This window comes from Setaria viridis, chromosome 1 (genome assembly GCF_005286985.2).
Source record: "Setaria viridis chromosome 1, Setaria_viridis_v4.0, whole genome shotgun sequence".
Lineage (NCBI taxonomy): Eukaryota > Viridiplantae > Streptophyta > Magnoliopsida > Poales > Poaceae > Setaria > Setaria viridis.
The window spans coordinates 23,429,297-23,456,629 of NC_048263.2; the positions used below are offsets into that span (position 1 = coordinate 23,429,297).

Below are 27,333 nucleotides of genomic sequence, written 5' to 3' on the forward strand. Positions count from 1 at the left end.
TTGATGCTATATTCAACCCATTTGAAGTTATAAAATCAGACAGGAGTGCAACAACGATTTTTGTTTGCAATTTTTCTTTTTGGAAAAGTATGTGAAAATGGTTGGAATAGACCTCTAAGAATATATGCTCTTCTAATTGCATCTTGATCATTAACATGATAACTTGCAATGGGCAGCCTTTCACCTGGATCATGTGGAAGCCGATTGACATCATAAACCAGTGGCTCTGGCTATGGAGGTGCCTCTGGCTGTGGCAATGGTTGTGGCTGTACTGAGACGTCTTCAACTATTTCAGAAGGACCAGATGGAATAGGATTCACAACCTCCTCCATTATACTCTCTTCCTCTTGAGTCTGCACTTCTTGCACAATTGGAACTGGAATTGAGGAAGGTGATGCAGAAGTAGCAAGCTTCTTTGCAGCATGTCTCCTAAAAAGTGATGCAATATCTCCGTCCCTCTTCATAATTCAATAATTCTAAAAAAAAGATGCAATGTATCAACAATAAATTTCTGCAATAATTAACATAGGCATAAGCAATTGAGCAATGCACTGATTAGTAGAGCACACCAACATGAGCTGCCAAGAACACATCTACATAATTTCATATTAGAGCACTAGCCGGCTAGGGGTTTGAAATACCTTTGGTGGTAGCCTGATAGGTCTTGTCGTCTTGGATCCGTGGGTGTGGAGGGGAAGGTTGAAGTAGGAGGGCGCGGAGGAGGCGTGGACGTCGAGGCAAGAGGTCAGAGGAGGCCGAATCAAGGCAGGGCTGCCGGGATTTGGGAAGAAGGGTGTCGGTCGGGCTCGGGCACCTTGCTGCAAGCTCCGCAAACCGCGGTGAAAGAAGCGTAGAGGTTGGAGAGAGGACTAGAGGAGCCAGAGATCCGGCCATCCCCCACCGGCCCGCCGGCGACCGGCCAGCCAATCGCGGGATTGCCCACCCCGTGCGACGCAGTCCACCGCCAGGAAGTCGCGACGCGAGGAAGACCGATGCGGGGACTACCGACTGCGGTGTTTTTTTACTAATGGGCTGGCTGGCTGGGCCGATTCTTAGATGACTTTGTTCAAATGCAAAATAAATTCCACCATTGTGTAGATCTCGTCAAGACAATCAAAATGCATCTATAGAATGACAGAGTTATAGCCTCAAGAAGAACCGCACCCGAGCCATGATCCAACACTTCCCGCCAAACCTTGCAAAAGTCCTATAGGAAGGCCATGTGCCATTATCCATTGGCACAGTAGGGCTGTAAGCTATGGTGAACCATCGATCATTGATATAGACCATAGCGATGACTTCAACTGTACCATTTGGTTTATATATAGAACAAGGTCATCCCAGCATAAACCGAGGCCCTGTACCGAACTATAAAATGAGGCCTACGGCGAAATAAAGTAATAAAATAATATATAGTATAATATATTACATAGAAATATGATACATTAAGAACCATACCTATTTAATCTTGGTTGCATAATCTTTATCTGAAGAGCATCATTCTTTTGGTGTCCCTTGAAATGAAATTTTCAATAATAAACTCATATTCAATCTTCTCCAATATGTCACTCTCAAGTGCTATCATGGCCAAATCATTTAGTCTTTCTTGTATCATTGTAGAACGCAAGTAAGACTTCAGTAGCTTCAATTTAGAAAAGCTACGTTCTGTTGATGCAACAGTCATAGGAATGGTCAAGAGATATAGAAACAGTCATAGGAATGGTCAAGAGAACTCTATATGCAATAATAGCATTGGGAAAATAATCATGTCGCTTCAGAAACTTTAGAATCTCAACAGGACCCATATTTTCTTTTGGAATGAAATCTTGAAGAAACATTAACTCCATATACAGTTCATTAGCATCAATATCAGATTTACCATCTCTTGTAAGGGCCCCCTCAAGACTTTCACAAGAAGATTTCAAGCTATTCTTATCCAATGACTTCAATGTATTGGAAGTAAATAAGAAACTAAAAATATTCTGGTAACCTTGATACTGTTCAAATCTTATTGTAAGTGAGGAAATAGCTTGATCAACGATATTTAGAAAATAGTTGATTATGATTCCTCTGCAGACTGTGTGGAAGCATTTGTGTCATCTAGGTTCTCATCAAAATATCTCTTTCTTTTAATCTCTCGTTTATTATGAAACTCTATACTAATATCCATCTTAAGTGCAATTCCTTTGGCTGTCTCCAATGCCTCTAAGAAACCAGTTTCATGTACCCTCTAAAAAACACAATTAGCCCCTGCACTTCCTCAATAGCAACATCAATAAGCATATCCTTTGATTGCATCTGTTTGCTTACTAAATTAATGGCATATAATACTTCATACCAAAGTACTATTGCCACTATAAATTCATACTCTCCAAGTGCATTATTTGCTAGACCTTTAGCCTCGTTGCTTGTTTTTAGATCATTTTCAATATCAGATACCTGAGATTAAAAGAAACAACATATCGTTAGATTTAGACATGGTCAAATGAATTGCGACATTATTAGTATAATATGAAAATATTGAATACCTGAAGTAGAACCTCCCGAATATCTGCACATTGAAATCTAATAGCTTTAACACTTTCAACACGACTCTCCCAACGTGTAGCTGATACTGACTTGAGAGTCCATCATGTTATGTTATCTTTGAGAATTTGCCATTTCTTAGTGGAATTAGCAAATATTGTGTAGATGCACTGGATGATCCAAAAAAATCTTTAGCTCTACCACAATTCTTGACCATGTCACAAAGTGTCAAATTAAGGCTATGACAACCACAAGCAGAATAGAAAGCTCTAGGATTTACATCCAAAAATTTTGTCTTTACACCTTTGCTGCATCCTTTCATATTTGCCCCATTATCATAGCCTTGTCCTCTCACATCATCTATATTAAGATCAAGTTGCTTTAGCTCATTCTGTAGCACATTAAAGAGTCCTTGTTCAGTCGTATTGTTTACATCTAAAAATCCTAGAAAGGATTCTTCGATAGAAACCTGACCGGAAGATGTATCCACATATCTTATAATTAAAGACATTTGTTCTTGGTGACTTGCATCAGGGGTACAATCAAGAATGACAGAGAAATACTTTACACTCTTTATTTTCATCATAATTTCAGACTTAATAGCATTTTGAATCCTAGGACCAAGATAATGAACATGCGTTGTATCATTTGTAATACGACAAACATGCTCTTGAATAACTGGATCAAATTCAGCCAACATCTCTACCAAACCCAAAAGATTCCCATTGCTATCATGATATAGCTTGTTGTTACTACCACGGAATGCTAGATTATGCTTGGTAAAAAAATTTACAATGGCAACAATTATGAACAAAACTTTTCTCCGGTGGTCCTTTTCTTTCTCAAGTTGTTGTTGAGCAGTTTTATCAATAGTTTGATCCTTTTGCAGTCTACTACGCAGCTCATACCAAGCGGTCATATTTAAAACATGATCAGCACTTGTCTCATGCTCTTTAAGTCTAGTACCAAGATGTGCCCAATCACTATACTCCTCATTTGCCAGATAACCTTTCCAGTTCCCTTTTGTGAATAATTTTCAACTGAAGCAAATTACTCTATCGATCTCTTTAGAATAAACAAGCCAATCCCTATCGCAATGCTCTCCATTTTATAGTACTCTAGTATAGAATAGTGCAGAAAACCTTCTAGAATATCTATCCCTAGAACCTTTCTGAATTGATAAGTTTCCTTTATGTCCCTTTTCTGCTAAAATGTCAATTTGTTTAGAATCAAGCGAATCCCAATACCTAGGATCAAATATATCAGGCTGAAAAGAATCATCAACATCCTCAACGGGATTAGTATCCAAATTATCACCATTATTATCCGTTTGCTCATTTGTGTTGTCATTAAGAGCTTCCTCTATCTCAATTATTTTCAGTCTCTGTTTGCCCATCCATAGGATCACTATCAGTATTATCATCAATTGGATAACTTTGATCAATTGACTGATTATTGGAGGACACTCACGATTCTTTTCTAATAAATCTATCCATAGCTCCTTTTTGAGATTGAGTTAATTCTTCCATCCTTTATTTTTTCTTACACTTTTGGTAACCTGATTCAAATTTTCTAGATCGGTTTGCAGAAGACATGGCTTTGATCTTGGTTCTTGGAACACTAATCTAGATCAATTCATGCACATGTATACAAAATATAAGAAAATTTTGATTCACTAATCCACGTGAAGCAAGAAGTAGAATCGATCAAGTAACCAGAATGCCTCACGGAGTCAAGCTCCACAGCTCCGCGCCTCCTGCTTCATTAAGCCTCTAGCGGACGTGCACTTCAGCGATCGATGATGACAATTACCAATTACCAGTAGTAGCGCTCGGGCGACCGGCACAACTATGCCCTAGACTAAAGAGACGACGAGATGCACGATTGGAAGCTGCGGAGTCAGGGAGACGAGCAAACAATTACGCGAACAGACACTACAGCCGCGCGATGGGAAAAGGAGCCTTTGGGCTTCGCCCTTGCTTCTGTTAGTCGGATAACTATGAAAAATAAGTTTAGGCCTAGAAATTTGGTGAGCATGATGGGCTATAGACCTGGAAAATGGAGGCTCCTAAAAAATGGAGGCCCTGTCGCACGGATTGCACACCTCCAAGGACGGGCCTGATATAGAATGGTTCAAGATAGGAGGTGATCATTATGCTTGGTTGAGTGAACCCTGTCTATGTTTGATTTGGTCCTTTTCAACTATCTATGATCAATAATATGATTCAAGAAAATTGATTATACCTAGAAATGGCAATGGGTAGATATTCGCTGGTTAGTGCCATTCCATACCTGCACCCCGTTGACTCTAACTCTACCCACTAAAATACCCATACCCGCACCCGCACGGGTTTCTTACCCATCAGGTAACCCGTACCCGAGAGCATACCCACTGTAAACTACTAGAATCGTGAATATAGCACGTGATAAGACGCATATGTCAACAAATTTGAGTACATAAAAAAGACAATTGACAATTCTTAACCAATTAATAGTCTAATAAATAATGAAATTATTAGGTAGTTACCAATATTAAGTCACCCTTCACTGACAATGTACAAGTTTATGTGTTTATTAACAACGAATTCATGACACTCCTTAATCCGCAACTCTACGGCGCCCCGCGGCGTCAGGCAAATGACTTCGTCCACGATAGATTCTAGCTTGCGTGTTAGTGGCTGCCACGATCAGCTTAAGAAAAGCTTGCGACAAGTGCAGGCGGTGCACGGTCCCAACCCCCTCGTATGCACTAGTATGAAAAAGAAAAGAAACTATTCCGCATTTTTTTGACGTTTTCCATCACAAAAGAAAAGAGGAAAAAAATAGAATAGTTCATTTCCAGTATGAATCGAAAAGGCTTTTCCTTTGATTTGAAACAATCAAATAGCTGCTGATGAAGCATACATTGTTTACACTTACATTGTTTACACTGTGATCAACGAACATGTATGACCATTGTACTGCAAGGTTCATCTTCCTGTTGTACAACAACTGATACCACTTACACAGGTACCGAACAATTAGAGCGGCTGGACTATGCACTATGGGGTTTTTTTTTTCATTTGCTATATTGAATTCAGGAGTAAAGAATGACTGGACACAGCTAGGCTGTTACCACAGATGGGATCTAACTTAACGGGTTATGTCGCCTCATAACATCAGCATCACAGGTTTGCAAGGTACTGGCATTCACTACAGATGCAAGACATTCTGTTAGAAATGATTGGCGACTTATTGGGTCAGCACCTCATTTTGGGCTATCCATCCTCTGGTAGTCTGGTTAGCTCCACTATATTTCTTCAATGTACTATTATTCTTCCTCTCTTGCTGCTCCAGGCTTTTTTCCTCTAACAACCTTGCTGGCAGGAAAATGCAGCCTCGCATAGAGCGGCCTCGGTGCCCTCACTGTCCTGTCAAAGCCCCTCACACACACAAATCCTGCAGACATTTTAAGACAGAAGGCAACTAAGCATAAGCAAGTTCTAGATGATAAAACAAAGTTTGTATTCCTGGCTTTTCTAGTTACATAACTTTTGCTATGCATCTAAATATACGGTATGTCTAGATACGTAGAAATGCTATGCACCTAGAGAAGCCAAAACAATTTGGGATGGAGGGAGTAGTTGCTAAACATTAACCTTGCTCAATTACTTTAAGACCTGTTAGTTTGCAGAAAAGATAAGAATACACTATATACATGAATAATGAATGCAATTGTACAATGTATTGTTTCTAAAACTAAGCAGGGTAAAAGAGAACCCAAAAAATACCATATTCTTTTTGCACATTTCTCTGTCATATACTCCCTCGTTTCCAAATTGTAAGTCGTTTTGATTTTTCTAGGTTCATAGATACTATTATACATCTAGATATACTCTATATCTAGATGCATAATAATATCTATGAACGTAGAAAAGCTAAAATGACCTACAATCTGGAACGGAGGGAGTATTATATATTTTGGTACTTTTATATCAAAAAAGAGAAACCAGAACTAAGAAAATGAAAAAAAAATAATAAACACCCCAGATTTATTTGGAATGGACCAAAATTAGTGTAAACTGACACATTTTACGAGGGAAGAGGTTGGCTGATCAATCAAACATTAATTACCCAGTTATTCCCTTGACAACCAAAAAAAAATTAAAGGCAATTATGCTCTCAAATTCAGAAGTGTCCCATGTCCTGCCGATTGTTTTCTATACCTTGATCTTCCATTGAATAATGCTCGTTTCCATTAGTGTAATCCCTTGTCAGCTCTATCCATTTGCCATGAGCCAGTTGCAACAAGGGGGCAGTCTATAGCCCCATACCTTATCTAACTTTACCCTTTCCTAGGACATGTGAGCTTGGGTCACACACTAGTGTTGACCCCACCACCCACAGCAGCAGCTGCCAGCCTAACCCTATGATGCTAAATTAATCTACATTTTCACTTAGCCTCCAACTTTGACTCCTCCATAAATCGAGGTCAGCCATTCACTCCTCTTATTCTACCCTTTTCCTTTCACCCGCTAGCTAGTAGTTACTGAGATGCCATGCATTATGAGCTAGCTGTGGCCATTAGTGTCCCAACAAACTAAGACAGCAATGGGCACGGTGAAAGAGGTGACTGTTCTGGCCAATTATTATTATTTCTTTAGACCGAACTCCTTTCAGCTTTCCCAAAATTATACAGCAAATCAAACAAATGTATTGAGAAATGAAGTACATAAGTCAAATATGAAAATAAAACCATCACAAGTGTCATGGTTGATGCTTGATAAACTCAAGGAAAAAACATGAATCAACAAATGCAACAAAATCAAATCTTCCAATAGTGATCTATTAATTCAAATATGAAAGTAACTACCTTTAGAAGGTCCTCTATTCAGCTATTGGCTCCCAATTTGTTTGCAACTGTACCCAAGAGGCGGGTTAAGAAGCGTATTGTTCAGGAAGCATTGCTGGACAATCAGTGGGTACAGGATATCCAGGGGCACTACTCGGTAGCGGTCCTGTCAGAATTTCTGGATATTTGGGACATGGTTCAGGAAACACTGCTCCTGCCAGAAGCTGAGGATGTTCATAAATGGAAATTTGAGAATTCAGGACAGTTCTCTACTAAGTCAGCATACGAGGCTTTTTTCCTTGGAGCAGTCCAGTTTGAGCTGAGCACACTAATTTGGAGGAATTGGGGTCCCAGGAAGTGCAAATTCTTCCTTTGGTTAGTGGCACATAATCGGTGTTGGACGGCTGATAGACTCGCTAGAAGGGGTCTCCCTCATCCTGAGCATTTCCCCTTCTGCGACCAGGAGGACGAAACCATTCAGCACCTCCTCTGTTCTTGTGTCTTCTCTAGGCAATTCTGGCTTCAACTACTTCGCAGTTTTGGACTCCTGGATATTGCACCTCAACCATCTTCCACTGGGTTCTTTGACTGGTGGCAACAAGCTGGTAGCACACTTGACAAAGGAACCAAGAGAGGATTCAATTCACCGGTCATGCTAGGAGCTTGGATTCTATGGAAGGAAAGGAATGATATAGTGTTTAATGGTGCCTCACCCAGGATGGAGCGGGTGCTTCTCCTTGCACAGGAAGAAGCTGTTCTCTGGAGGCTGGTAGGCGCCAAAGGCATTAGTGATCTGGTTGCTGCTCGACCTGGGGCTTAGCAGTGCCCGTTGGTGAGGGGTGGTCGACCTTTAAATTTTAACGGGCGCGTATGTAACCTAGAACCTGTGAGGTGTGTGTAGTGTTGGTGTGTGTGGTGTTGTATGGCTATATGAGTCTTTTATCTCTTTTCTTAATGCAATGATACGCAGCTTTCCTACGTATTCCAGAAAAAAAAATACCTTCAGAAGGTCTATACACGTTAAATGCATCAAGGAGGAAATAGTTCACAATTGATGTCATAATTGTCATGGTTGATACTTGATAAAAGTCTTAAGGAAGAAACATGAATCGACAATGAAATAATCAAATCTTCCATTAGTGATATATTAAGTTTCCACGCAGACACACATGTGAGAACACAGAAGGCAGAGAGGGAGAGGGAGAGGGAGAGGGAGAGGGAGGAAGGGAGAGCCTGCAGGCAGCAGCTTCTGTTTCTCATACACTGAAAAAGAAATGGTGTTTGTTACTCGAAGTTGGGGCCATGGGGCCATTGGGGTGGTCAACTGGAAGCAAGAGTGCGATCTTAAGTACATTGAGATCACCATCATACTAATATGCCTCCTGCCTAAGCAGGTCTTGTTGAGACTAGTCATACTAATCTACCAAGTCAAACAGTTGGACCAGCGGTGACTTTACTAGTTGACTTGATGACTTAATGACCTTAGTGGTACTATATGATGCCTGACGTTCAACAGTATGTCAGTACTAATACCGTTCTCATTAGAAAATGATGCTGATACTAAAATGGCAATGTAGCACAGCCAAGAGGACCCCAATCCATGCACACTTCACATTAATATATAGGGCTCAACACTAGACTTCTTCATTGTGTGCATAAATCATCAAAGTATGGAGAAAAAGTGGGTACCTCTCCAAAAGCATTGTTGTATCTCTTCAGTCGTTAAACCTGTCGGCAAAAAGATGTAATACATAGTTAGTGCTTGGTGGACACAAAAGAACAAAACTTGCCAACAAAGATCGCTACAGAAACCACAAAACAGTCCCATCGAGCTGCAAATATTTTCTTGCTTCTGTATTGTGTCAGAGATTGTGGTCAGTGGATGGTTTAATCATGAACATGAAACTTGATTATTGCTGTATTTCGTTCTCCACTTTTAAGTTGTATGGTTCAATGTCACAGAATCCATGACCAGCATTAAGGAACAAATTTTGGGGAAAAAGTAAAATGTTTATGCAAGATCCACACTCTTGGTTATCATCAGGAGGAGCAATACCTCTAAATATTGTAGGAACTGAGGTTCCGAAGTAAACAGTTCGTCTTGGGAGGTCCCATATCCAACTTCGTGGAACATCAATTGGATTTTGGCTTGAGTAATGATCAGCAAATACCTGCATAATGACATTCGTACCACTGATAAATCTGATGGGCCAAGAGTTAGTTCTTCTACTGTAATAGCAAAGAACAAAAACATGTGGAAACTAATATTCACCTCATTAACTTGAAAATATGTCCCATTAAGTGGGAAGCTTCCTCTCATTGCTGTTCGGCATGGTATCTGCTTACATTTGATCAAAGAATAAAACTTTTTGGTTTAGCGATATATATAATACCCAAGACCCAAAAATTAAAAGGACTCGAGAAAACTTGCCAGAAGTGTTCCTCTGACTTTCTGAGCCTGCATTTCTCGTAAACTGTTGCAACTAAAGCATGTTGAACTTCCACATAGTCTACCAGTCTCCCCTGAGTTGCAGAATGTCTTGGGTGCATCGGTTGATTGTGCTGTTTCACCTGTTCAGTGCTTAAAGATTAGAAGAATGTAGGCGAACTAAGGTTTCAAGCAAATGACCTTGCCTGGGGTCCATATAGAAAGAAGATATGGGCAGGGATCATCAGGTTCCCTCTGTTCGAACTGCAAAGATATAAAGAAAGCTAAATTTGAGATAAATATTCAATACAGAAGCAGTGTTTAGTTGATATCTGCCGAGAACTTACTCCTTCCAGAAGAGGGTGTGAATCCGGCAGTTCATAACTGCAAGCAGATGAAAGTAAACAAGTCAAAAGACAGGTGTCAACCACATCAGTGATCCAAATAGTAAAAGCAATGAAGGAACTAAGTTATTCTTAATGGCATTAAATTTCATCAAGGCTAATGTCATACACTTGGTGTTCTGTCCTCAGGCGACTAACATTCTTGAGCTTTGGGGTTGGAAGGGAAGCAGCTTCAGGGGTAATGGCCACCAATGCCTTTGACATGTCAGCATCTTCAATCTCGATTTTGTTTGCTTGCATGTAACTCTTCAAGTTTTGTGTAAACTCCTCAATATTAAGATTGATGGTAGGAATTTCATCAGGATCTTCGCAAAAGAAATCCTCTATTGCACCCTCCTTTGTCTCTGCATTTTCAGGTTCAGGTTCTGGACTTGGTGGTTCCTCAATGATCGGCTGATGGTTACCAGAAACAGCATGCTTAGGATAATTTGCATTCCACTCAAGTTGGTCTACTTTCCTTGAGTTTATGTATGCTTGGTGAAGAAACTCTACAACATTTGGATCTTCCGATGTAGCCAAACGCTTTTCTTCAGGTGCCGGAAGGGCAAGCCTAGCACTGTATTTATACAGAGTGTTACCAATTGTATCTAAATGTGCAGCGGCAAAATTTTGAAATTGACATAAGGAAAAAAACAATGTTTTGACTGCTCCTATTAGTGGAAATGGACAAAGCACATAAAATGCAAATCTCTGAAGTTTTTCATTGAGCTCAAACTGGAGCGAACTAAGGCCCATTGACAATGTCACAATTACTGTTTGATAGCTACAAGACGTTCTAGATATGTCATGAATATCAGCACACTGCAAAAACAGAGCAAATAACTTTCCTCGTAAAGGAAGTTCACTCTCTTTGGTCAGAGGTCAAATCAGAGTGCATCGAGAGCCATCTACAGCAATGTAATAACTTTCTTGATAGCTAAAAGATTATTTGCGATAAATAACTACATATGTCAATTCATTGCAATAAATAATGAACAGTATCCCATACATATATCTGAAGTAAAAAACAACATAACTCAGCAAGTCCATTAGCTGAATAACAAGGAGTTTGCATTTCTAGAAATTACCTTGCAAATGCACTAGCAAAGTGCTTACATTCAGCTCTCATTGGACATGAATTGCAATTAGGCTTACTTTTTGTGCAGAAAACCTAATGGTGTAAGAAAGCAAAAAGGTAAGTCAGTTCACAGTAAACCAGCCCATGTTGGATCACTAGATTTATTTTTCATGTCTATCACCTTTCCAAAAGTAATCATTTGGTAGTGAAGCTCATACCTGCATAAATGGAAGGCGTCAACGAATCTTGCCAGCTAAATATATTATCAAAAGTATTGGTTGAACTAATCTTACAATGTTCGTTGATCTAGCTTGCATAGTCGAGGCCAAAGGTATTTCTGTATGTGCTCCAGCATAGGATACCTTCAGGGGTAGAAGATCAGACTTATATGTCATGGCTGATCATATATTGATCAAGATCAACTACAGAGAATTAAAATACATACATTTCCAATAGGTGCAACTGAAGAGACTCTGGCAGGGGTTGAAGTGGCACCCATCCAAGCCTCACACATATCCGACCAACATTTGTGTCCACCTGAATCAGCATACAGAGCTTCAGAATAAGGAATATAATTGAAAAATCTTTAGGAGGTTGATGGACAAAAAACATACTGGAAAAGCCATATGATGTAGCGTCAAGAGACGAACGCACTCAACACTTTTGAGTCCAAGCCCTCTAATGCTTAGAAGGTAGTCCCTGGAAGAATTAGCAGAAATGTGTATGACAGATTAAAAAAAGGAAATAAAACCCTGTTCAGATGAAATAGTTAGCTATTGCAATGATTACAAAGGTGATGTCATCAACTTTTCAGTTTTTCACTGTTTACTCAATAGATTTTTTTTTGATGATTTAAAACTCTTCATTAAACTTAAACTCTTCATTCAGTAAACTTGTAAGACACTTAAGCTCTTCAGGTTTGTTCAAAGTGAAAAAGCAGTAGCATCACAAAACTATATGAATAGTACAAAGTGGCTTATACGATTACATGTTCAGTAGTTCTTATAATTTTCTCAGTGTATTCCACTAGACTTACTTTGCTTTGTCCGGTTGAACGTCTCTTAGCCATTCAAGATCAATGCTTCCATGGTCTGTCACCAATCGGTCCAGGAATTCCTGTGCAGAAGATGGTCAAAACATTAAAATGGTGCAAGGGCAAATTAAAATATGGGTGCATGCTTGAATGACTAGAACTTCTTGGATAGCTTCCTTCTACCAGACCTACCTTTATCCGTTCTGCTAGCATGTTATTCATTCCTCTCTCTCTGATAGTTTCGGATATTTCCCGCACTTCTGCTTGCCTAACTGCCTCCCAATCAACAGTATCCCTTGCATTATGACTTCGTTGTTTACTCCCACCATTGGAAAACACTTCTTTTCGTAAACTGTCCCAGTCATAAGTTTTCCTTTTAGGTCGGCCCCGTACCTTCTTAGCCTTTGATCCATCTTGAGGAACTTCTGATGGTCCTTTCTGAGTATCAATGAACTTCTGCGTCGGGTCTGAAGCAACTCCTTGCAAGACTTCTGAATGAGAGTTCTGGTTTTCACGCAAGTTTGGAGACCGATGCTTTTCATCTGCTGTTGTCTGAACACTGACATCATTATCATGTTGACTGCATCCTGATTGAACCTGCTCTCTTGTGGTAGTGTGCACCTCTTTAAGATTTGAATAGACATGTGATTCCACAAAAGGAGCTTCAGTTTTGTTCCTCACAAAATCGTTTCCACAGGAAGAGTGCTCCTTGGAAAACAGTACTTCCTCTGAACTATGTAACGGCTGGAAGTTTTGTTTAATTATTGGTGGTAAGTCGCCTTGTTGTGAAGGATCAGAAGGGCAAGTGCTCCTCTCCTGACTTAGTGGCCCATTTATACTGTACAAAGAGTGCCTTGAGGAATCAGTTACTTTAGTTTTATTATTGTTGCCCGTGGCAGAAGCAGGTGGAAGCTGATAAAAGCTAGCCTCAGATTGTGTAACACTGGAAAGATTCACTCTATCAGGGCCTGTGCGGATTGATTTATCTATATGGCTGAAGCACGACACACCTGTGAAATCAGACTCGCCATTCTGAACATAGGACATAGGAATATGTAATGGCTGATATGATCTGTTTAGATCAAGCAACACGCCCTTGTTCACACCTGAGACTGGAAGATGATTAAATCCATCACAATCTGATGATCCAGGAATGCCTTTTGGATCTTGCATTGGCGGCAGCGCTGTATACTCAGTTGAGCTGCCAACCCCATTGGACATATTTCTCATTGTATAGCCCTCTTCTGTGCAATTTTGCAATGAACTAGAACCTATTGGGTCGGTTCTGTGAAAGATGTAATCTGGGGAGTTTTGGGAAGAAACGGCAGAATTTTGTGAAGAAATAACATCCTCCAATGACCCATCTTCAGCTTCTACTACACTTGAAAAGCCAGCTGTTGGAAAAACAGAACCTGATGGCCCATTTTCATGGGACTTCCTATAAGAGACATGGCATCCTCCAGCTGCATGGTTTACTCCATACCCAGAAGAGCTTCCAATTAAGTCGTTACTATTACTTTCTTCATTATCTTCTGTTGTAACTAATGATCTAACATCACTTATCTCTTCAATGAATAACTTCCCCTGCAACTTGATAGAATCACCAAACAGTCCAGAACAACTATCCTTCTGTTCAGTAGGTGAGCGAGACATCTCCGCCACAGGTTTTTCAGGGACTTCTATCTTCGCAGGAAATTTGGCAGCAACTGCCATGAAAGCAGAACTGAAAATAGAAAAAGACTAAATTGGTATATCGATACGCTAAATTGCACACTGTATTCTTACTTCAATTAGGCTAGAAATTCACCTAGAAAGATGATCCGAAACATTCTGGGTAAGAAATACACCCACAACTGAGTCCACGACTGATCCTTTCCATCGAGAGAAACGCCTGTCCCCTGTAAATAAATTAGATTATAGAAAAAATTAAGTTCTGTTGTGGAAACAAAACACATTGTGATTAACATCTTATGAATTATTATAGTGTCGCATGTTACATTGTGGAATCACTGTCCAAATGAACTCCAATATGATCCCTTTGATCACAAACCATAGATGATTTCTTGTTTTCAGGGTCTCCAAAAATGCAACTGTGGTTATCAATTTTCTATAACCATACGATTTAGTGGCAAACCTAACAATATGAGTTTTCATAGGACCTATCTGAATATTTGCAGAATATAGATCAAATACTAAAAGAAGGGCTGACTGAACACACCCCATGAAAAAAAGAACTTGAGATAGTGAGTAGTACTAAATATAGAAAAAGAATGCTAGAAACATAAGATTGAAATAGTTTCCATACCCTGAACTAGATGCATACGAGCAATGAATGAATCAACCCTTCCTTTGAATACTCTTCTTTCTTCGTCAAGCCATTTCTCTTTATCCTTGTCTAACCCTTCAGCACCATCTCCCATATCCGGTCCCATCAATAAGTTCCACATCATAGTGGTGACTGGATCGATGTTCACTTTGGCCCGAGAACGACTTTTCTTTGCCTTTCCCTCAAATGCAACTAGTGCACCAAATTCACCTTCGTAAGGGACAAGAGCGTTTTGGGGTACCTCTGCCACAATATCGTCTGCTCTGTTTATGCTTAATAGCTTAATCTTTTGAATTATTCCATCTAAAGGATCAACCGATGGTGCTGTAGCTTGAGGAATGATTCCTCCATCAGTTGGCTTGGAGGTTATGCCACTATACTTATCATGATCAGAGATTTTCGAATCCACATTTGCCATCCTAGGAGCAATTCCAGTGGAAGGTTCAGAAGCATATGTAATATCATTAGTTTTGAAGGAGTCAGTACATGCACCTTTTGGCGATGTGGTTTTTGCATGACCAACATTTTGTTTTCCTTTAGTACCTCTTTGTTTTGGTTCCCTGTTGGGTTTTGCTTCTTTTCTTGGACGGCCCCTTTTTTTTGGTTTCTCAGTGGAGTTTTCTGCAGTCAATCTAGTTGAGTCCAGATGGCAATTTCCTCTTCTAGTTGATTGGCTTGTTGGTTGGGACAGGGACCTCACAACTGGATCACTTGTAGTCCTGATCTGCTCATCAGTAGCAGCAGCAATGCTGTAGTTATGAGCCTCTTTACTGGAAGTGTTGTGTGTTTCAGACAACACTGGCTCCTTAGGCATAACATTTTCTAAGGATTGATGTTGATGAATAGCATTACTCTGAATATAGTTTTCTATGGATGGATTCACTATACTGCTAGACAATTGTGTGTGCCCTGCTGTTAAGTATCCAGACCATTTATCTGGTAAAGTAAAATTGTTGCTACAGTGATCCTGCCTAGATGTGATTTCCCAAGACTGAATTTGATGCACTCCATTCCTCAGGATATTGCTTTCTCCCAGAGGGCTCATTGTACTGCCAGGCAATGGTATGTTCTGCGCAGTAAAGCTTCTGAACTGTTTATCAGGCAAAGCAATAAATTCCTTACCAATGATATTTTGCTGAGCAGGTTCAACTTGTTGCTGGACCATGTTGTTTCCTGACGCTCCAAAGTCAATAATTTGTTGGTAAGCTCGTGATTTCTCAAGGGCCATCAACCTTTGTACGTCAGCCAAGGTACAAATTCCAGGGTTTACAGCTGAAGTTTTATTTGTATTCCAACTATCTGAAAATGTAGCTCCATTGAGGCGATTGCTGTGATTTTCTGGTCTCATCCTTTTGCATGTTTCAGGATAATAAGATGTATAAGAGCCAGTGGAAAGGGGGTCATCACTATAGAACTGTGTTGCTCTATTTGAGGTTTCAAAATCAATTCTAAAAGAAATCTGATGACCACTGATAGCATTGTGTTCTCTTTTCTTACCTATTGCAAGAACATCTGAGTAGTCTGGAGAATCATGAAAACCAAAAGCTGCACCAGTTTGGTAGTTATCATTGGTAGCAAACTTCAAGTGATCATTCTTCACAGAAAATTCATTCAGAACTCCATTCATCGCGTTCCTTTCACTATGCTTGGGAGGTACAAGTGGAGTTTCTGGCATTCTGTAACATTGGGGCATTTTGCTTATCACACCTTCTCCTACACAAGTTTCAGGATTGAAATTGCCCCTCATTGGGACCCTTTCAGTATGCTGAGAGGCTGCCGTCATATTTTCTGGCATTCTAAAACCATTGAACATCTGATAATTTCTGTGTGAATTTTCTGTACAAGCTTGAGGTGTGCTTATGTACTGATCAAAATTAGCTGATGGATGCTGCATATGATCTACTGATCTGGTGAGATGAGAGACGCATCTAACTGGAAGACTAGAATGAGAATCCAGTAACTGATTTGTTTGAATGTTATCTCTTAAACCAAACTGAAAAAATTGTCCAGAGCTGTCCATTAGATTAGAATAATTGGTTGGCATCTGGTTTACTATAGAATTGTTCAGATCGAAATTAACTCTTTTAGGCATGTTATCTACCCGTAATTCTTGCAAATTAGCCATTGGATCAACTGAACAAATACCGCTGCTGGTACCACCCCAGTGGCATGCTACCTGGACATTACTTCTTTCAACTCCAGATATTGATGGCTGAGCATCCCCGGGACCAGTATGTATGTCTGTTGCCTGAGTTTGCGGTACAAGATCCAAATGTCCATGTTGGTCTCCTGCATCAAAGTTCAAACATCTTTGGACTACTCCTGTTTCAGCTCTAGTATGTGTATCAGCACCTCCTGATGGAGGTTGTTCGGTTGGTGTACTTAGTCCCTTCCTCCGGACATACTTTCTCTTCCCAGTAGGCTGATTCCCTTTTTCCTTGGGAGGCTTTGGAGTTTTAGGCTTCTGCAACTTTGCTGATTGTCCTTCTTTAATGACCTTTGGCCTGTGCTTTTTCCTCTTAGGTTTTTGAACTGATTTTCCATTCATGTCGATACCTTCGACCACTCCAGCATCATCTCTAACAGGTTGTGGGTTAGCAGATAACTTCTCAAATGTTACAGGGGGGGTAACGTCTCCTGTGCCCAGCTCAATGGAAGAATTCATCTGAAAGGGCACAGAAGAAGTTGAGAAACACAGATTGATACCATGAGGTACATGCACCCCTTGCCCCAGCCCCTCCTGCATATTTCCGACACTTATGGTACCAGTCAAATTGTTATCCAGATGAGGTAAGTCATATCATGCCATCTCTGAAGGTGCAGGGCTAGATTAACCACAACCCTATCAAACCTCCCAGTCGACTTCACCTGAAAGTCATGAAGAGACAATACTGTTACAAATATTTAAAAAATCACAGTTTAACAACAATATTATGGAAAAAAAATAGCACAATGAGTATGAAAAAAATAGTACAATGAGTAGGTTGCACAACTTGCACTCCTTACAAACATGAAACATCAATGCAAGAGACTCTAAATAATATCAATGTTCCTCGAGTTTGTTTAGCTTGCTGAGAAGCTGTAACTGACCAGTGTTGACATGATCAGTTTGACAACATTTCGGTGCTTGAGGAATTGTCAGTAGGTATTACCACCAGTTCCTTGAGACCTTTTTGAGATATGTATAAACTATGGAGGCAACTTTGTAGATGAGTATAGCTTTTATGTCATGAAGATTATCAGGTAAAATAATTGTGCATAAAAATTGTGAACTATCATAATAGCTTTTATGTCATGTAAGAAAAGCAAGTCGACAAGTTGATAAAACTCAGAGAAAAGGCTTCAATAGCATGGTGATTCTTGGAGCTTGGACTTTATGGAACCATAGAAACAATTGCGTTTTTAACGGAGCCTCACCCTCCATTGCAAATGCACAACTCTTCTTTAATAAAGAGTTGGGGCTCTGGGAATTGACTGGGGCTAAGAAGCTTCAGGAGTTGGGACTTGGTCATGGTGTTGGGCCAACTTAATTGGCCTATGTCGGGTCTTTTTTTTTTTGTACTTTGGTGTTTTTTATTTGCTTGTTTCTGCAATCTCTCTATTCTCCTAGGTGAGTTAGAGGGATTGCTTGTAAGGGACTGGTTTCTTTCTTTCTCTTCTCTTTAATACAAAGATACGCAGCTCTCCTGCGTGTTCGAGGAAAAAAAATGTGAACTATCAAACCCAGAGCTATAATATCAAAGTAAAGCAGATTTTCTCCACCAAAATCCAATTCTACATATCAAACAGAAAATTAACCGTGATTACTTAACTCAAAACCCCAAGCCCAACAGCAGGTAGCCAAAGCATCAAGGGTTCCTTGCTGCCTCGCTCATGAGAGTTGAAGGGAAATGAAGCAAAGGACGTCTTATGTTGTTATTCTTCAGAATTTTTTGGTGTGAATGTAAGTTGAGTATTGAATGGAAGCCATTAATAACATTCAACAATATAGGGCAGCTTTAATTGATTTCATAAGTATGCAGGACATCTATCAGCTGTCAAAGCACGAATTTGTCAAAAAAAAATTCACAATAGCAGACAAACTCCGTGATTTCTACAGCAAATATTTTGTCAAACACATAGCCTACTTTATTACATACACAAAATATGTTGCGTGCAAATTGAACAAAAAAGGTACTTTGTTTTTCCAATTTTTATTTGGTACAATGAACAATGCTATCACATCAAACCAAATGTGCATATTGGTATTTAAAAGATACTGTACTAAATATACACTTAAATATGGTAAAAGATGTGAAGATCTTGTTCATAACCAAAGGGCCAAAGCAATCTGCATTATTTCAAACAGTTAATGAGGAAATAATAAAATAGGAAACGACATATTTATAATAATTTGTTTTCCTAAATATATTTGATAATTCATAAAAACGCAAGAATGCACTTGTTGTGAACATTGGTGCAGGATTAAGGATTTTATGAGAAGCTGCCCTAACCAGCCAAGCCCGAAACCCCATGCCATGTCACAAACCCCCTATAATTTTAGCAATGTAGCTTGCATACATGCCACTCTGCCAGGATTCAAAATTAGGCTTTAATAGTAATCTGTGTCAAGCATAGCACCCCCAAGACTCCTCTTCCAACAGTAGCATCAACACAGGCACTAAAATCTTTTATTTTGAAACTAAACTTTCTTCTAAAACCATTGTAAACACACAGTGCCCATGGCATGCTATGAGACTACTAACTCTTCAAAATTCAAAGCACCGATCACATGCCTTCAAAATTAAGCTTCTATAGAAATCCCTCCCATGAAACACCATCACCCAAACCATGTCCAAGCCCAACACTCCTCTCATAATGCCAGTTGAGTACATTATTTATTTGCTTCAGAACTATGCTTTTACAAGAATTTGTGGTAACCTACATTACATATGGCATGCACTGAGCCCACTCTCGTTTCAAAAGTACCAAAGGCTTTGCAACCCTATCGAATCAATTGTGTTCCCAGGTCACACTTTTGATTGAGCAACTCCAACTGCTTGTGCCACCTTGAAACTAGCCGAATATTTGCAATCTGCAGCATGACCCACGTTCCTTAATTTCAGTATTCATCAGCAAAACCAGAGAGCACGTCCATAGGACTTCACATGCATGTTCTAGATACCTGAACAACTCTTTGCTCAGTCACATGAACAGCCGAAAGCCTCAGGCAAACACCTGGCAATTCTTGACATTTGGTCCCACTACAACTTGGATGCTCCATTCCATTCTTCAGTCAGCAAAGCTTAAGACGTGTGCAAATGTCTCTTTGCATGCCCTGGACCCAAACTTTCGCAGGAATGCCAGCAAGTCGAGTCATGTCACTGCCTGCAAGCAGTATCCAAATCTTCGCTCAGCATTGCCAGCCGTGGTCTCACTCTTCAGACAGCAATGCCAGCCGCATGCATGGAGGATTTAGCTTTGGAAATAAGCTTTTTTTTTCTATTTTTTATAGCTCGAGACTCAAAATATTGCAAGCTCCATGAGATGGAAGACCACAGACAACATCTAGTGCAGCAAGGATAGCATAGCACAATGTCACATAAGAAATAACGCCAAACTCGAGCATTTGATCACTTTTAGAAACTAAGTAATGCCATCTAGCTAGTGCAAACTTTTCACGACCATGCGCCGCGGCTTCTGCTTGACCAATGACTAAGAACACATCAATACACCAATCCAAACAAACACAAACATCGCAACATTCTTTCGCGGGGTTGAAAGAGTAATTCGTCGAAATAAAGCCTAGACAACAACACGACAGAGCTGCATTCGATCGGAAATCCAAACTGAAGCGGCGGCTCTTCTCTAAAACCGAAACCTCCCGAATCCTCTGTTCTCGCGCCTCTGAACCAATCCTCCTCCCGAGCTTGGCAATCCAAGCCCAAATTACACCCCACGCGGACAAAAACCCAACGAAAACGCGATTCGCCCGCCTAAAACCCCACCCGAACGAACCAAAACCCGTCCAACGACCCGGAAAAAAAAATGGGGGAAACGGGAGCGGCGTCCTCCCTCCTCCACAAGCGAAATTACCCGCACGGCTCCCCGCGCCACGACCCACATTTCAGCACGCCAGAGAGAAGAACACGAAGGGGAACCAGCCCCGTATCATCCAGAAGCTCACCTCGCCGGCGGAGCAGATCGGGCGCGCCCCCCGCGTCGCGCGGTCCCCCCCGATCTTCGGAGAACCCGATGCAGAGAAACAGCCCCGGAAACAGAGCCTCCCCCCTTCCGAGCTCCTCAGCCAGAGAAACCGCCGCGGCCCCGCCGCCCTCCGCTCCTCCTCTCCCGCCCGCGCACCGCCCGCCGGAGCCGCGCGGTGGAGCGGAGGAAAGCGAGAGGGAAACGAAAACAACACCGCGAGGGAGAGAGAGGAGGGGCGAGGAGGTTGGGTCGCTGCGACTTTGTGTGAGAGAGACACCACAGTCTAGTCTAGAGAGAGAAAGGAGAGGGTGGGAAGAGAGAGAGAGAGGGCCAGAGGGGAGTGGGGTACTAGTAGCGGGTACGAGTTTTACCAGTAGGAGCCCTCACTGCCGGGTGGGCCCTCCTCCCGTACGGTTCGTAGCCTGCCGTGCCCCCCGCCCTCGGCGCGCCGGGGCGCGTGCGACGGGGATTCACCGCGAGGGCGACCGGGGGCGAGGCCACGGCCAGGCCGCCGCCAGGCGGGACTAACCGGCACGTGTTTTTTTCCCTCGCGACGAGAAGGGGCCCACGAGGCAGAAGCCGAAACCGCGTGCTGTGGCGGGCGGCGGCGCCACCACCTGTCGCCGCGCGCTGGCCTTTTTACTCGCCTGCCCGATTCGCCCCGTTCCGTTTCAAGGCCTTCCGCTTCGGCGCCCCGCCTCGCGGCTGGCAGGAAGTGATGGCGCGCCTCGCGGATCGGACGGCTGGGCAGGGGCGGTTGGCTGGACCCGGATTCGGTGGGTGGGCGAGTGCGAATCTCGGAGCGTTAAGGCACGGGATCGGTGGGGTCCGCCCGGGGGTTTTACAGCACGCACTGTGCTGGGGTGTGACGCTGCCGCTGAGCTGGACAGATGATGCGAATCTCCCGCCTTTATTGTGGCAAGGAAAAGACAGAGGAGAGGCAGCGATTGTAGTGCAACATCGATTCCAGGATCGAGCCGTCGTGGGGCCCCCACTGGCGGTTAACTGCCATAAAGCGACCCACCGATGTCCTTTCAACCGCAACAACCATCCCTCTATTTCAGTGTCCGATAACCTGACTTTAAAAGTAGGAAAAAGTCCAGTTTACTTTATCGGACGTCGACTCGAATTCATCCACAAAATATCTATATTATTATATTATTTTATTTTTAGAATCCTAATAAAATATCAAAACTATCGTAAACTCTTCAATATAAATTATTGCTACCTAAACTTATCATGTTTCTTAGCAAAAGTATGTTTTACATGTTAATATACATTCTAGCGAATAAAGAGTCTTCTTTATACTTAATATTTGAACAAAACAAAAGACTAAAGCAATTAAGTGAGTAAAAAGTATTTTTATATCTTCTACCCTTAAGCTCTAATAAATGAAGAGAAATCTTGGCTACCAACCGATGTCCTTTCAACCCCAACAACCTTCCCGCCTCTATTTCAGTGCTCAATAGTATACATTTAAAAGTAGGGAAAAGTCCAGTTTATCCACTCTGATGTCATCTCGGATTCATGTGCAAAACGTATCTCCATTAATCTTTAGCTTTGTGTTCTAAAATATCATACTACTACAAACCTTTAAATATAAATTGCTACTGCCCTTTATAATATTGAAAGCGAATCTAGCAAAAATATGTTTTTCATATTCATTGGCATTTTACTAAATAAATAGTCTCTTTTATGCTTAATGTTCAAAGAAATTAAACAAATAGCAAGAATAGCTAAATAATGAAAAAAATTACTATATCTTCTACCGTGTACTTCCAAATATATGCTCCCCATAAGTAGCATGAAGAGAAAATTTAGCTACCAACATCACAAACCTTTTTGATACATGCATTTGCAAAATAAACTAACTCATATGAAAAATCTTTGTTGATGCATGTATTTATGGATAAAACCACTAATAAAAGATTATTTAGTCTAATTGTGATAGGATAAATGTAATGTTGATGTAGAAGTTCGATTGTAGCTAACATCAAAGCTATAATAAATATTAGTTTGATACATAACTCGCATCTTATTTGGCACTATAAAACTAATATAAAGATAAATAAATAATAATTGAAATATAAATTGTAAAAGCTGAGTTTTTACTAGACTAACCTTTCATATACTAGCAGATTCATGTGTCATCCGCCTCATTTTTCATCAAAGTGAAACCCAGTTTTACATCATTATTCTTGCAAGTCAATATATGGCTTACAATATGTGCATTAAATATGAAACTTACTAGTTGTCATTTATAGACTTCACCAAGATCATATCATTAACATCTACTATACTTGTCAATGTTTTAGTCTTAGAAATACATAACACTAGTATTCATAAGCGTCTAACAGGCACATGTAGTTGTACAATTCCTCATTTTAATCTACTTTCAACAAAATTTAGGAAATGATCGGTATTACTTGTCTTGGTTGTGTTCTAGAATGCAGCATACTTCATAACTTATTCCAAAGACATATGAAAAGATAGCCAACTCGGATATCTAAACTAATATGATCAAACAACATCAAATAGATATCAGAACTAAGCATTGGTAAATAACAACATCCAGCACCAATGCATTACTTAACAGCAGATTATCCTGGAAACTAAAATGGTATATCATCATGCTTGTCAAGCATATAAAAAAGTTGCAAAATATTATATCTTAATTTAAGCCAAGATAAAATAGTATTCAAATTTCACATGCTTCTAGTTTTTGAGATCATATTATTTAATTTTTGAATAGTGTAAGAGAAAATTGGAAGTCAAAGTCGCTGAAAAAATATTGGTTAGTGAAAAAAATATATAAAATATTGGTTAGTGAAGATTACCTAAAAAATATTTGCGTTAGAAAGCATTAAAATTGGGGTAAGATACGGTGACCTTAAGGCATCGTCTAGGTGAAAAGGTGCTTGTTAGGGACAACGCGCTGCTGACACCTAGCCAAAAGAAGAGGGAGATAGATAAGAGGGGGCATAGTGAAGAAAGGAAGAGTAGGAGGTGAACCAGCTGGCATCTTGGCTCCCTTTCCTCCTTTCCTATCCTCACCGGCTCTAGCACAATGGTCGGCACAACTCTACCCACCAGCTCTCATGTGATTGCCTGGCATAAATCTACCACCACTCTATTGTGGCAATGATCTGGAAGGGGTTGACAGTGAGGCTACATTTGACAAGGATGAAGGAGGTGATTCAGGGCCAACAAAAGGCTTTTGGGGGTGTTAGCCTAGTCACTACTCCTACTAAGAGATGGCGTCAGGACTGGAGAAGCAGCGCAAAGGAGGAGTAGAGTCAGGAGGGTAAGTATGTTAGGTAGGAAGGGAGAGGTTCTTTGTGGGCTAGCTCCTGACTTATATTGGGCTTCAGTAGGTTAGTCAGCTCATAAGGGGCAACACATCATGACTCAGTAGGAGTCGTGACTCCCTTTTCTCCTTCCCTATCCTCATTGGCTCCAGCACAAATGGGTGGCACAACTCTGCCCACTGGCTCTAGCGTGAGCACCGGGAATAGATCTACCACCACTCTATTGTGGTAGTGATCTAGAAGGGGGTGGCAATGAGGGTCGATTTGATGGCGGATGAAGTGATTATGGCAAACAAAAGGCTTTTGGGGCTGGGTGGGCTCATCGCTGCTATTGCTAGTAGTATTAGGAACTAGAAAGGCGACGCAGAAGAGGTGTAGATTCAAGAGGTTAGGGTATGCTAGGTAGAAAGGAAGGGGTTCTTTATGGGCTGATGGCGTGGCTTGGGCTTTGATAGGCTAGTAGGCTCATTAGGGGCAATGTGTTGCCAATGCGTAATAAAAACAGGAGAGGAAATAGAGGCATGATAAGGGCCACCGGGAGAAAGGAAGAGTAGGAGGCAAACCAATAGATGACACAACTCCCCTTCCTCCTTCCCTATTCTCATAGGCTCTAACACGATGGTCGGCACAACCTGCCTACCAGATGCAATGTGATCGCCGACATAGATCTACTACTACTCCATTATAGCATTGATCTAGAAGGGGATTGCAGCAATGCTCCATTTGAGAAAGGGGAAGAAGGTGATCCATTACCAACAAAGGCTTTTTGTGGGAGGTGGGCTTGCCACCGCTCCTGCTAGCTAGGTTGTGGCGTCGAACTAGAGAGGCCTAAGAGAAGAGTAATAGATTCAAGATATGATAGGGTATGTTAGGTAGGAAGAGAGGAGTTCTTTGTTGGCTGCTAGCTTGGCTTTGGCTTTAGTAGTCTAGTAAGGGCCAACACATCACCCACTCCTAGCCAAAAAGTGGTGTGAGCTAGAGAAAGGAGGGGCCACGATGAAGAAAGGAAGAGTAGGAGGTGAACCAGTAGGCAGTGCATCTCTCTTTCCTCCTTCCCAATCCTCATCGGCCTAGCACAATGGTTGGCACAACTTAGCCTATCGGCTCCAGTGTGATCTCCCGAATATGCTATCGCTTTATTAATATGGCAATGATTCGAAAAGGGGTGGTAGGGAGGCTCCATTTGAAAAGGAGGAAGGGGTGGATACCTGGACATCGGGAGGTGGTTGGGGCGCTCCTCCTGTGTGGTGTCTTTGGGAATTAGAGAGGCAGCGTGGAAGATGACTAGAGTCTGGAGGGTAGTGTAAGGGGTTCTTTGTGGGATGCTAGCTTGGCTTTTTAGGGGCAACACATCATCGACGACAAGCCAAAAGAGTAGGAGCACACGGGAGGGAGGGAGGGAGGGGGAGAGAGAGATGGTGAAGAAAGGAAGAGTACAAGGCAAACCAGTATGCAATGCAACTATCTTTCCTCCTTCCTTATCCTCATCGGCTCCGGCACAATGGCCGGTGCAACTTTGCCTACTAGATTCAGCGTGATGGCAAGCCTAGATCTACCACCTCTCTATTGTGGTGGTGATCTTGAAGGGGGTAGCGGTGATGTTCTATTTAAGAAGGGGGAAGGGGTGATTCATGGCCAACAAAGGCACTTGAAGGCGATGGACTCGGCGCTCGCCCTACTGAGTGATGGTGTCAGGAATTGGAGAGGCGGCGTGGAAGAGGAGCAAAGTCGAGAGCTAGGGTAGGGTGTGTTAAGTAGGAAGGTAGGGTTCTTTTGTAAGCTGATAGCTTGGGCTGGGCTTTACGAGGCTTCTGGGCTCATTTGTTGTGGTTGTGGCCCATTGATGGACTTTTCCTTTTTCATATATAATTCATTGAGCATGGCATTCATCTTGCCTGCCTTAGGCCAAACATAGCACAATGCAATGTCTAAGTACCCTAACCTCCACATTCGCACAGAAAATAGTGGTGTAGATATGCATGTCCTAAAAACGCGGTGAGACTATCATGAAAGCATGCGTTGCGGCAAAAACTAAAGACCATCATGTTTTTTCTCCCAGACAATGAATAGCCCTTGAAACTGACATGAGGCAAGAGAGAAGGGGAAAAGGACCTAGAGCGATAGAACCCACGAACAATGCAAGTGAGGTACTTTGTGTCCTCTATGTACTTGCACTGCCCCCATGACCTACTGCACCGGCATGCCGTCCTAAACCCATTTCTCCCTACCATGTCGCTCGCCTTCAGCAGTTCTTGTGTCCAAGTTTGAGTGATGATGTCACAACCATTTTTGAAGCATGAGCGGGGAGAACTTGGCTATGGGCATGATTGTTGCCGATTAGGCTTGATGTCCAAATTTGATGAGCAGCGGTGGCATCTTTTGCACGACATTGAGATAAGCAGTGAACGAAGACATTAAGACCGATGGTTTTGTAGATATGCTCAGTTCTGATTAAAATCAACTAGATTTTGGTTAGGGACTACGACCAACGATGGCCATAGTGGCGGTGGTGGTTGGATGGGAGGGCAAAGGAGAGGGGAAAGATGGGGAATGCAGAAGCTGGTAATAGGGTTGTGGGACCAAAAAACATGCGTGCGCTTGCGTTGGGGAGGATGGAGGATTCTATTCGTTGTTTCTTACATGGAAGTTAACTTTTTAATCAAGCTAACGATTCCATATATCTAAATTGGTGCCCTTACGACTTTGCCTTAAGCGCCCAGGCGACAAGAAGGTGATGTCTCACCACACCTCACCTTAGTGCTTTGAAAATATTGGTGTGAAATATTCCAGATAAAAGCAATCTTGCTGATGTGCTTATGACCTTCATCGAACATTTAGATGATTACACAAACAATATCCTACATAGATGATGAGCAAATAAAGTGTAATTGTGTAAGTGTACTTAGAGCAATAGGTGTTTAACATTTGCTAAAAAAGCATGATAGTTGTTAATAGAATTGGGGTTCAAATTGATCATTAATAGTTGCCTGAATGCGGCAGCATGCTCAGATGAATTGTTTGATTTTTTAGAAGGGGATCTCATTATATGAAGTTATGCATTTTCAGTACCATCAATGTATGCATGCTCATGACCAAGGTCCGCGTTATCTAAATATTTGTTATTTAGAAAACAAATTATAAAACCCTAATTGTAATAATAAAAAATATTGGCTACTAATCTGTAGCTACAATTTGAAATTATTGATTGCCAATTTATATCACGTGCGATACTCT

General features: G+C 41.3%; 1 protein-coding gene and 1 pseudogene across 2 annotated transcripts; both read right to left on the minus strand.

Annotated features, from left to right (window-relative positions):
• Positions 1-1,658: 1,658 nt before the first annotated feature.
• Positions 1,659-3,922, minus strand: LOC117855002 (uncharacterized; annotated as a pseudogene).
• A 1,448-nt stretch (positions 3,923-5,370) lies between these two features.
• LOC117851783 (protein ROS1A) lies at positions 5,371-21,094 on the minus strand. 2 transcript variants are annotated; one of them, XM_034733687.2, is made up of 18 exons: positions 20,772-21,089; positions 14,585-17,473; positions 14,087-14,177; positions 12,472-14,002; positions 12,283-12,362; positions 11,861-11,945; positions 11,692-11,783; positions 11,540-11,608; positions 11,428-11,464; positions 11,257-11,339; positions 10,299-10,745; positions 10,133-10,169; positions 9,992-10,049; positions 9,789-9,928; positions 9,630-9,695; positions 9,414-9,528; positions 9,047-9,085; positions 5,371-5,964 (listed from the first exon to the last, which is right to left on the minus strand). In XM_034733687.2, exons 2-18 carry the CDS (start codon positions 17,349-17,351, stop codon positions 5,837-5,839), a joined length of 5,865 nt encoding a protein of 1,954 aa, XP_034589578.1. In that variant the 5' UTR covers positions 17,352-17,473; positions 20,772-21,089; the 3' UTR covers positions 5,371-5,836. The 2 variants fall into 2 exon arrangements, 1 of the variants encoding a protein (XP_034589578.1); XR_011897979.1 differs by lacking the exons at positions 5,371-5,964; positions 9,047-9,085; positions 9,414-9,528; ... (4 more) ...; positions 10,299-10,745; positions 11,428-11,464 and having other exon boundaries at positions 11,277-11,339; positions 11,465-11,608; positions 20,772-21,094.
• Between the last annotated feature and the right edge of the window lie 6,239 nt (positions 21,095-27,333).